Genomic DNA, 12,090 nt, shown 5'->3' on the forward strand with positions numbered 1-12,090 from the left:
TTGTGATATACTTGCAACCTTACATAACACTTGCAAATGTATTCTAGCAAAGACAAACGGTTTGAAAAATTTAGATAATCAGCGCTTCATGGAATAGTACCAAAACAATTTTAAGGGAAAAATCCCCAAAGTGGAAGGTTTCTAGGATTAAAGGAATTTTTCTTGTTAAAAATATAACACGTCCTCTTCTTGCTTCCAGGAAACATCTATTTTTGAATGCAGGCTTTTTGTTTTATGCAATAACCAAATACTAAGTTAGATATCAGTAAAATGGAAGACACAGGGAGAAATTTACACTTTTATATCATGTGGAACTATTTAGCAGCTAAAACAATTGGTGCTGGCTCTGACAACTTAGATCTAAATTTTGTATAATGATAGTTCACAAGTCTGCAGCCAGTGAGAAACAGCAACAACTGCACAGCAGGACCAGAATTCAATATCTATGATTTGTGATTCAAACTTGTCTGCTTTTATAATCTAATGTTGTGCTTTGCTATTCGTATGAAAAAATGTTACCTACTTTTCAGGTAGTGATTCTGTAGGGGATCCAGAAACATTCTGTCCATTGGCTCCACTCTTCCCTGCCTTCTTGGTATTCTCCAAAGCTCTTAAGGAGGTGTCTGCACAGCGAGGGATCAATTGGGGAACACCACTTTCTAGATTAGCTATTCCATTAGTACTTGGCACCATCTTCCCTGTTGCTTCAGGGCTTCCTATGACAGAAATTACGCTTCCTGTAGTGGTTGAGACGGTGCTATTAACGCCAACTTTATTTAGAAGGGGGAATGTTCTCACTGTTGCACTGATTTTTTTGTTCCTCAAGCGATATCTACAAACAAACATGCAAACACACAAAAGGCAGATGATTTAAGAAGTGCTTCTTGTGCAGTTTAATGTAATTGTAAAACTAGTAAGAGATTGGAGAGGAACATGATAGCAAAAAATTACATGACTTCACACTGCTGTCTATTTTCAACAGTTCAGCATAACTTAAGTAGAACATCAGTACCCTCCTTGTGACCAAAGATCATCTCCTGTGGAACATCTGCATGTGCAGTCCTTTGGAAAGAGAACTGGGTGAAAACAGATTAAAGAATACATATGTTACATATTATCTAAATAACTCAGTTTATTCCTTAGTCAATTAAAATATAATAAACAGTTTCTCTCCTGTGAGTGGTATATCCAATCTCTAACAGACACTAAGCCTATAATCTGTTTCAGAAAAGAAAACTTTACACCATATAGGTAAAAAAAAAACAAACAACAAAAAAACAGAATTGGAATTAGTTGATAGAAGTTTCTTTACTGAACCTTCAACTTCACGTTGGAGCTGTAATTTCAAGATATTAATGAATTGTTCAGAAAGAATAAACACAACTCAGAAACTATTTTTAAAGTTCTAAGGTAACTGCTCAGATTTAAACTGAAAATCTCTAATACTCACTTTTCAAGCTCTTCCTGAGAATGAGCAAACGTACAGTTGGTTCCTCTTGGACATCCCCCTTGCTGTCGAAGGTCTCGGCACATACTTGTTTTGTATTTGCTATTTGGTTGTGGCTTAAAAAAACACAAATAGAAGATATTCCATTTACAAACAAAAACACAAAAATAGGCTTAAAATATGCACACAAACATATTCAAGATATTTTTAACTGTCTTTCATCAGAAAACTAAGGAAATGCTTGTTGGTGAGCTAGACACTATGCCTTTGTATGGATCTCAATGTATGTAGCCCTGCTGTATTCCATATTTGAAAATGTTGTTTTCAAAACTAGAATGCAGCAGATAACAGTATTATTGATTATTCCACAGAAAAAGGCCATAAATATTTCAGTAATTAATTAATAACAGTAATTCTTAAGAACTGCATATTGCAGTAAGTGTACATTAAGACATATCACACAATGAAGAAATATAGTAACCTGTGGAGTTTCGTGGCCTTTTCTACTGTAATTCTGAATGAAATCCACCAGCCCATGTACCACCGTCTTTACAGCCACCATTGCATTTTCCAGCTGCTCCCATGTTGGAGATGCTGCATCTAAAAAAAATCATTAAAAGCAGGTTTGTCATCATCAATAATTTCCAAGGAATCATAAATAAGAGAATTTCTTCTAAAACATCGAGGACAATGGTACAGCTCAGAAAATCCTGAAGAAGATTTTGCGATAGCACTACTTTAACTGGAATTTTGAAATCAGTGATGGAAATTATCATCTTATACAATTTACTTCACTTTGACATTGATGATGTGATTTTAAAAAATAAAACAAAACAACAACTTTGCTTGCTTACCTGGATTTGGGTCTATGTTTGCCAGGAGCTCTAAATGAGGTCTCAGCCTGTTTAAGTTTGCAGGATCACCTGTGCGCTGCAAGACGATCGTCAATTCTTGCACGCTCTTTGCAAAAGACTCTGGAGATTGGAGCTGAAAGTAAACTGAGTGTTAGTGCACTTCATCCTACAACTGTGAAGTGTCAATTTTAAGAAGATTTCCATTGCATCGTCTCTTACATGCAACATAAAGTGTCTTCAGATGGCATACAACAAGTATCAGTGGAGAGAAATTTCGTTTCTCAGCTCAGAATCTGCCCTATGAAGCTTCATCATAAGACACAAACTACTGAAAAACAATATGCCTTCACATGAAGAATATACTGCAGTGGGGAAAAGCTTTCCTTCTGGTTTTACTTAATATTTGATACAACTAAAGACAAAAAGATAACTGAAGAAATTATTGGACTTTTATTATACCACTGAAGAGTCAAATACCAAAAGGTACTAAAACCAGCCCTTTGACGAACCTTGTCAATAATGGATTGCATGTGAGATTTATGTGCCAAGTCACCATAAAGAAGGGAAGACCACTGTTCTGGTGATATTCGAAGTCCTGCTTCCATGGCAATGTGAACAATTTGGGCATCGTGTTCTCTCCGCAAAGCCTCGTAACTCCGAAACTCTTCTTTAAGTTGCATCAGAGAAGAATCTTCATCCCTTTTAGTGACCTAATGAACAATGATGCATAAACATGCCTTTAACAAGAAACCTCCAATCTGTCAGAAAAAAAAAAGCTACATAGAACAAAATGCAAAAGCATATTTCTTCTTGATATTTAACAGATTATTTACTTTCTTTGCTTTCCCCCCCCCCCCATTTACTCATCCACTTTAATTAGCAGCACAAAGGCAGAACAGCCAGCTCTTCAAGTCTTAACAGGATCACTAGTGCTAAACTGTGATATCAACTCCACTACTAACAACCAAGCAATCAGATTTGCTTAAGTCACAAAGCATACAAAGCAGTTATCTGATACAGTCAGATATTCAGCAGTTCTTCCAGTAGCTTTTGCTGCCCAATGCTAGAAGATTACGTAAAGAGGAAGCCTCTCAAATTGATTGAAGTGATTCACAAAGGTGGAAAACTTGGCCTCCCTGGTAAATATTCTCCACTATAAATGTTAAGTGAACTCTTATTTAAGACATTTGCCATAAAAGAGTATAAGACGTCTCATAGTTTTTGTTTTGTGACATCATGATATATTAGATATTACGGTCACCACGGAAGCACCCAGGATTACAGTATTCCAGAAACTGTCTCCAGAATTGGACTTCAAGCTTTGAGAGCATCCAGGCCAGTCTGACACACCTGGCCAGACCTACTTGTATGAATCCACATAAGGTCAAAAACAATTATGACAAACCATTTTATTTCTTCCTGTAGCAGGCGAGGAGTGCCTATAGAGTTACATTTCATGCCCCTCTCAGGAGAGAGAAATTTCCAGCTGATAGACAACAATTAGTAATGAGAAGTAATTACAAAGTTGATTCCAATCAACACATGACCACTTGTTCCTTTTACAGGGATCTTTAAATATCAGATAACTTCACATCAATTTTTCACTGTACAGTCTACGCCATTTGAATGTATTGAAAAAGAATTTATATAACATTTTACATATAAAAGATTAATTCTAAGAAAGGCTCCTTGGAACTGCACTTGTTCAAAGTAACAAACTTCAAATTCTGATATTTTACCTTAAAGCATGATGCTCTATACAGTAGCTGCACAACGTGACCAATGCTTGTTTTAGAGGCCTGAGGAAATCTTGGTTCTAGCCTTTGCACCACAAAAAGTACCAGAACTTTTCTTGAGAGTGCGGAGCCATCTTCCAGTGCCAGTAATACAAGTTTCAGTGCCTCCTCTTGCATAGCTTTAGCACACAAAAACAAGAAAGGAATAGAAATATGTTGCCAGAAAACAACATGGCTATCATGTATTAACACCATATGCAGAAATGTATGAATCATCCTGAACACAATTCCTTATTTTTACTTCACTAATCAAAATTAAAAAAAAAAAACAACTTTGTGAACATATTTTAAGAAATGTGCTACTTCAGGAGTATCTAAAATTAGTTCATGGATTGTATTTACAGCTTAAGTATAAACAAGATAAATTTGCACTTTAGAGTCAAATTCTGATCTGAGGCAGGGGTACAACCAGCCTGTGTTACAGTCACACTGCATAGCAGGCTGTGAAGAAAGCTGATTTATCCATGTTTCTTTGCCAGCAGTTCTGAATCAATTCTTCATAATTTCCATCAGCCATCACTGAAGACAAAACAAAAAACAACAAACCCCAACCTTTTAAGAAAGGAGATTTTACTACCATGTAGTCTTTTTTCTCCTCCCTCTCTTTCTCATATGAAGTTGAAAAATAGACATCATGGCACTTTCAACTGCACAGAAAAAGCGTCCAAGATTTTTTTTGTATGTGTTAAGATACATTTATATGTACATGTTGCAGATTCTGCAGGTACCATACCTGGTCCTAGAAACTGACATCCTCGTGCCCTGACAGCAGCCCAAAGATTGGCAGAAAGCTGCTGAGGATTTTGGTGCTGCAAGATCAATTCCGTAACGGTTCTCTCGCCCAGTGATCGAGCTGCTCTCATAGCTCTAACTCGACCCTCTTCCTCTACCAGCTGACAATTCACCAGTGTCACAAGCTTCCTTTGCATTGGACGGCTCAGTGCACTCTGATTCAAGCTAGCAACACCTTCAAAGAAAGAGAGAAAAAACTATTGCTTTTAATTGGACAAATTAATCTAGGTAGAGAAAACGAATGTACAACAGTATGTCTCTAGGACTTGAATTCTAATCACAGGTATCATCATTTCTCTTGGGCAATTCTGGGTAACTCATTAGCAAAAATAACCTTAATTAGTCTTAAATTAACATCAAACTCATCCTTCGAGGAAAGATCAGCTTTAGAAAGAAGTTAGTCCCATGGGAATATCAAATATTAAAAAAGTATTTGTAAACTTGAAAACTAGAATCAATTGTCATGAGTGTGAATAAGACACGGGAGAAAATGTTATTGCAAAAACAAGAGAATTAGCCCACTGATGTCTAAAATCAGTGCTTAAAACTACAGTGCTGTTAAAAGTACACCAAAACTGCTGTACCAAAGTTCCACTGTTTAGTGGAAACTTACCTTTTCCTCCACTTAATGGCTTTAAGTAGAGCGCCAAATCCTCAACACATTTCTTTGCTACTTCATAATGTTTGTTCTCTCCTACATTACTCAACTTTACTGTCTGATGATCAGGTACCTAAAAAATGCAACGAGAAGGTGAAAAAAAAATTGTATGTACCCATCTGACCTACATGATAAGCCTATGATGGCACCAACATCGCTACGATAATTACATAACACTGCAGATGTGCAATGCTTCTTAGGGAAGATAAAGACAGGACCCATCTAAGTTGTGTGGAACGTAATAAGGAGTAACAGAAAAGACTAAAGACAAGTACCACAAATGAAAGATTATTTTTGTTAGTACTCAACACATTAAGAACAAAAGTAGGATTAAAAAAAAGAAAAAAAGCAATAACCAAGACCTGATGGAGAATGTAGTTAAAAGATAGTTTAAAAACACAAGATTTGTAAGGATGATCACTTACAAGACCAACACGATTTACTATAGAGAAACAAGTGAAGTTGCCTTACAACTGGCAAGAACATAACATGAAAAAGTCAAAAACAAAGTTAAATAATTTAAGCATACAGACAAAGGCATACAAAGAACTTTGAAGCCTTCAAAGAGAAGAACTATCAAACTTAACTTGGTGCAAGAACTCAAAGTGGAGTGACAAGGTCAGACTACGAAAATAGAAGGAACATTAGTCACAATACGGTCAATTGTTTGAAAGACACTGATAGAAGTTCAGAGCCCAGGAAAACAAATATTAGATCAAGGCAGACACGGGGAAAAAAAAAAAAAGAAAAAGGATTAAATCAAGAAAAAACACTAACAGATAGTATTATTATCAATAGCTTCAGCTAAGCATGTGATAAAACGTTAAAAAGAAACGTAAATGCATCATCAGTGCATCATCCAGGTGTTGTAGACAGAGTATTATGAAAAATCATATGAATCAGCATAAGGAGAACAGACTTATTTAGTCTCCATACAGCGTAGTACTGATTATATAATCACTGTTTTGCCACTGCTATGAGACAGAACAAGGAATATTCCTGGCCTGATTAGCCAGTATCTGAAAACACAACTGAAAAGCTATCATACATATTTTTAAAAAACTAGACATATTTCTCCAACTTAGTTAAACAGCTAGCTGCTTTGAACACAGGGCATGCAGAAGTGAGACCCCTTGCAAGAAAGTGTACAGTACGTAAGTGCAATCTGCAGGTCTGCTCTTCCAGTGACTACTGTCACAGGTGATTGTCTAGTTTCTAGCAAGCATTTTTCTCCAGTCCCATTTCAGGAGTCTTTTCACACCAGGATTTACCCACAACTTGGAAGTATTTCCATTTTTTGGGATGTGAACGGACCTGAAAATGGTATGGTTCCTTTCGTAGTGTATGTGGACTTTAAAACACTACAAAGTCAAAGCCTTGCCATTTCATAGACCAAATGGGAGAAAAATATCAGCACAAGTATTGTAACTGGCACATAAATGTTAATAACATGAGATGGCAAAACAAAGAGCAGTTTAAATCATACCTGGGCTCCAACTAACTGGAGGAGTGCAAAGTTTACAGGAAGCACATCGATGTCTGTATTGATGGCAGTCTGGTCGAAAGGACATGCCTTGCGATGAAGCTTGTTCAGGCAGGTCTTACAGACAGTGTGAGAGCAACCTAAGCTGATGGGTTTGTGCACATTCTCATCAAACTCGTTGTAGCAGATTGGGCAGGACAGAAATTCTGTCCACTGAGCTGCCTGCACAGGCATTGTGGAAGCTGGACAGTTGCTTAGCAGGCTAGAAGACCATTATTTCACTGTGCTACGTTTTGGCAGCTGTAAGTGAATAACAGATTATTTAATACATGCTTTCTGGTAATTTAGAACGAGTTTGAATTTTTAAAAATACCATTTAAGTGTTTTACAGACTAACACTGAATGCTTTCATCAATGTACTCAAAACCACAACTTTTTGATAGTTTAATAACTGTACAAAAAGGCTAATGAGCTAAATTACTGTAGGCTACAATAAGTTGAATTTGAACATATTCACAATAAATAGCATTAAAATTGTTCTTGCAGGATTAAATACAACTTTAGTGTAGGAAAAGAAAGACATTTATTGGCACAGAAAGAGCGTAAGCATCCCATCTCATCTCAACTCAACCTTTCACAGCTCTAAGACTACACTCTGGTTATAGATTAGGCCTGTGGGGAAGGCACAAAATGTTACCTGCGTTCACTTCATTTGAAGTGAAGTACAGCAATGCTTTCCTTCTGAAGTTTTTATTCAGGTTCAATTAAACCATTTCTACTGAGAATCACAAAATGATACTAATAATGAGAGATGAGTGCTATTTTAAGGACACGGCGTAGCAGCACGGTGGTGATGCAGTTGGATGAGATGATCTTGTTGGTCTTTTCCAACCTTAATAATCCTGTGACTCTCTTAGAATCACAGAACTCCCTCTCCCTCCCTGAGCAGGGCAGAGATTGCTCTGCCCAGTTTCGCTTTCCACATCTCTATCTGACACAAGGATGTACTGAAAATCCCGGCATTTTGGATAACACTTTGAGGATAAAGCAAGCAGTATCTTCAATCAGTTTGTTACTATTTTCTCTTGAAAATTCTCTGTTCAGATGTATCATGCATGTCTTTTACATCTGTCTATTAAAACAAACAACTGTTCTAAAATACACTGCATTTCACATAACTTAAGTTCTATGAAAAAGATAACGTGCCTGGGAAGTTCACTGAAACCATTTACATCAAAACTCGGGGAAGACTCATACCCACATTCACCTGAGAGCAGAACAGCCCCACCCTGCACTGCAATGTGCAGCAATGTTGACTTTCTATGCAACCTGGAGACCTGTTAGTTCACTTACAGGCTGCGGACAAGCCTATCCTAGCAGCTTGTTAGAATGCAAATATTTAGATATTTAAATGACACATTTCTGTGTATATACATATATTTATTATTATTTTTTTCTAATTATGAAAAAAAGTAATTGTTTTGAGAAAGCTCTGCTCACTCTCCTGCACTTCAATTCAGTAACTCTTCACTATGATCCCTCTGTTGGCTGTGCTAACATGTAATTAATGCTAAAGTATCAGATCATTGAAATAATTACATCCACATATCAAGTCTATTTGGTGCTCTAGTATTTTATGTTAATTACAGCCATCTGTTTAGAAATTCTATTTAACACAATGAACATTCAGTGCCCTTTAAATAACAGGACACTTGTACAACATGTCCCCATCTCAGTGCACTCCTCAATATTTTGCAGAAATCCCACCCCCCAAAACAAAACCCCATAGTAAACATAAAACAAAACAAACGGGAAGTTGAACCTGTCCCTTAAGAATGAAGCTGCTGAGGCAGTGCTTCCAACGTTCACATGTACTGGACAAGAGATTTTCATCCAGCTCATCTGAAAGCACAGTCAAAGCTCTTGCAGAGATGAAAAAACATTCTCCTCTTTAATCTGCTATTGCTAGATTCATCTTTTAACCACTGAAATCCCAAAGCAAAACAAGTAATTGCAAAAACAAATGAGTCAACGTACCCAAAAAGGCATTTTATTTCTCTATGAGGAATCCCATCACATCCTTCAGGACACTTGCTTCAACTTCCCTACCCAAACAGCAGGACAAGGGTTGGGCAGAACTGTGGCATAAAGCCTTGCAGGAAACACCTGTCAGCGTACCTGGAACACCAAGGTACTGCCACCACCACTGTGCTGATCCAAGACCAGAACCCAGGGCTTTACACCCCTTTTTGCACAGCCCAGGCTGCCCGAGGAAGCGCTGCCATCGTGACTCACAAAGGGAAAGGTGCAAGGGAAGGCTGCTACAGGCACAGCCCACTGCCAGCATGCTGCTGGTCACCAGCAGCCTCAGAGCAAAGCGCTCATTAACTAGCTCCAATGCAAGAATACCAACTCAGACAGTACCCACGTGCAGTCTGCACAGATACTACAGACACAAGCAACAAACACCACCTCTCTACAGGCTTCTAAAACAGTTGTTTCCCTGACCAGCACAGGAAGGAAACAAAACAGAAGAGCGCATCACTGATTTGTACAGCTCTCTACACATTTATTCATCAGAAATAGATTCTTCTCAGCATGTGCTGACTTCCAGATTTCTTGTCAGGAAAAAGTCTAATGAAATCGGCACACAGCTGAGGAAAGCTCTCAGCTCAAAGCTTTGGGCAGCCACAACAAGAGGAAGCCACCACACCTGCTACCTGCCACTGCTGTGCCTTAAGAGAGCACCACACCTCCTCCTCCCCATCACACTGACTCCTACAGAAGGCATAAGCCAAATGTTTAACAAACTCTTGTTCTTTGTCAGGAACACTGAATTTCAGGGGCTCCTGAGGAACAAATTGCTCCAGTGCTCTGAGCTGAACAGAGACAAGAAAGAAAACAAAATAAAGAAAAACAAGAAGCCACTGGGGTTTTGTTTTTAAATGGAAAATATGCTTTAATGCTGTAATTATCCTTTGTCTACCTGTTCTGTCTGTTAAATATGCCATATCTACACATAATGCTAGGCTTCTTTTCCTTGCCAAAGCAGAAGCATCCCACAGATTGGGAACAGGTCAAACATACAAGAGTTTGGTGAGACACTGCAAATTTTACACATACGTATATATTTTAGTAAAGTCTGTTTACATGCCATTGCTACAACACATTTTATAGTATTGCTATTAAAGCAGCATTTCAGATGACAAACTAAAGAACACCCGCCTAGCCTCCAAGTTACATAATATATCAGAGTTGAGTCATTTTGTTCGCAATACAGTAACATTTTCCCACTGCAGAAATGGTTGCAAGGGAGTTTAGTGCCAGTGATCAGCCACCGACTTCCCTGTTATTATTTCAGACCAGGACATTTGATGGAACTCAAAGCAGGGACAGGAGGGTGGGTGCAAAAAAGCCCCAGAGGCTTCATTGAGCAGCTGTACCACTTTCGGATGATGGAAGCTGTAAGATCTGGATGTTCTTATTTTACATTAACTTTTAGCTACCCAAACCTACGACACGGCGTACAACTAATCCAAGTCATGGCACTTCTATGACTGTCTTCCTCTCCCATGGGAACTTTGGAACCTCCAGATCATTTTCTAGTAAACAAGACAGAAATGCTTTTTATCTGAAATACAGACACATTTCATTAATGTTTGTATTTGAAAAAAGGATCAAATTTGCAGGTTAACTTGGCCAGGCTCAGCAATTACCTGTTTGCTCTGCCTGCCTTCCCAGTCTGCCAACCTGAAGGCAGCCAGAACTGAACTGAAAGGAGAGGCTCTGGAGTGCTGCAAAGAATGCCGAGTCCCGCACTGTCTGGAAGAGCTAACTGGAAACAATGCTGACAATGCTTCATTCTCAAATCCATTCATATCCAGAGCTCAGAGGCCTAACAGCTGGAGGAGACATTTACTGCTCCACATCAGAAGTACAAGAACATGCCACAAAAATAGAGAAAGGGACGCTTTTCAGTTAGTGGCTGGTGTTGCCTTACATCCTAATTCACCAACTATATTTCTCACCCACACAGAGATACAAATTTAATTCCTTTTTAATGCTTTATATCCACATTTCCACCTTCCAAAACAGCTGTCACACACACAGGTACAGATGGGGGCAATTTCAAACTCCCCAGTTGAAACTGTTTCCCACACAAAAGCACTAAATAGCTCTCAAAGATGACTTCAGCCTCATCTTCCCCTGTCCAAGCAGATGACTTGGATTTTCCCTCATTTGCAATGTTCATTTGTGCATTTTTACTAACCAGCTGTTGGACCAAATCAAGGCACAATTCTTGGAGGAAGGGAGAAAAAATTCAGCACCTCCTTCCCAGCTAGGTGCCCCAATTACCACAGTGAGAATGTGTGTCATTCTACAACAACTCTATTCTTTGAATTGAAAGAAGTTCAACATGAGGTTGAAGAGCATTTCCCCATCAGAGCTGCACACCACTGGACACGAGTCATTATCAAGACATGGGATGTGCAAGTATCAGCCCCTGCCAAAGAAAGCAAGGGCTGAAGCAACTGCCCAGGAAGAGAAGAGCAGCAGCAGATGCATGTCTGAACAGAAGCAGCAGCCGAGTGGTTCCATGCCAGGCCTGCTCTACTAAGGCCTCCTCGCCAGCTCCCTTGTGAGGCTCATACAAAGGACAGGCTTGCTAACAGATCTTGTGAGAGAATGAAAAATGGAGCAACTCTGATAGGGCTCAAAGGCTCCTCTACAGATGAGGTCTTAAAAATAAAACAAAAGTATGGCAACTTGTTATGTAGAGCTTCTACAAACTGAGGCAGTACAGTCCACTTTGGACTGAATCCACAAACCTTAAAAAAATCAATGTAATGATTAAATTAAAGAGTCCTTGATATTGACATGCTCTTGATGCTGACTGCAGAGATCGTGTCGTCTTTTTTTTTTAAACAACCTCCATTATAATGTGTCATTTATGCAGAGTAGATGTTTGTTTGCTTTGCGAAGACGTAACTTTTCCAAGCCTTCCTTCTCAAGTTATGCAGTTCTGAAAGCATCCTGACTGGCTCATGTCATCAAATTGC

At 38.6% G+C, this 12,090-nt stretch overlaps 1 protein-coding gene and 1 non-coding gene across 3 annotated transcripts in view; both read right to left on the reverse strand.

Moving 5' to 3' along the window:
• Window positions 1-12,090, reverse strand: part of RC3H2 (ring finger and CCCH-type domains 2) — a 29,009-nt gene that overhangs the window by 14,031 nt on the left and 2,888 nt on the right. For both annotated transcript variants that reach the window (XM_072352616.1, XM_072352617.1), the window contains exons 2-10: window positions 7,034-7,330; window positions 5,503-5,620; window positions 4,831-5,064; window positions 4,041-4,216; window positions 2,811-3,011; window positions 2,302-2,434; window positions 1,929-2,047; window positions 1,451-1,563; window positions 524-832 (exon numbers count right to left, since the gene is read on the reverse strand). In XM_072352616.1, coding sequence (XP_072208717.1) covers window positions 524-832; window positions 1,451-1,563; window positions 1,929-2,047; window positions 2,302-2,434; window positions 2,811-3,011; window positions 4,041-4,216; window positions 4,831-5,064; window positions 5,503-5,620; window positions 7,034-7,264 — 1,634 coding nt within the window. In that variant the 5' untranslated portion in view covers window positions 7,265-7,330. The remainder of the gene's footprint in view (window positions 1-523; window positions 833-1,450; window positions 1,564-1,928; window positions 2,048-2,301; window positions 2,435-2,810; window positions 3,012-4,040; window positions 4,217-4,830; window positions 5,065-5,502; window positions 5,621-7,033; window positions 7,331-12,090) is intronic.
• On the reverse strand, window positions 2,525-2,636 carry LOC140260624 (small nucleolar RNA SNORD90). Its single transcript, XR_011905583.1, has one exon. It is a non-coding gene; the product is annotated as a small nucleolar RNA SNORD90 (small nucleolar RNA).

This window comes from Excalfactoria chinensis, chromosome 18, assembly GCF_039878825.1.
Source record: "Excalfactoria chinensis isolate bCotChi1 chromosome 18, bCotChi1.hap2, whole genome shotgun sequence".
Classification (NCBI taxonomy): Eukaryota; Metazoa; Chordata; class Aves; order Galliformes; family Phasianidae; genus Excalfactoria; species Excalfactoria chinensis.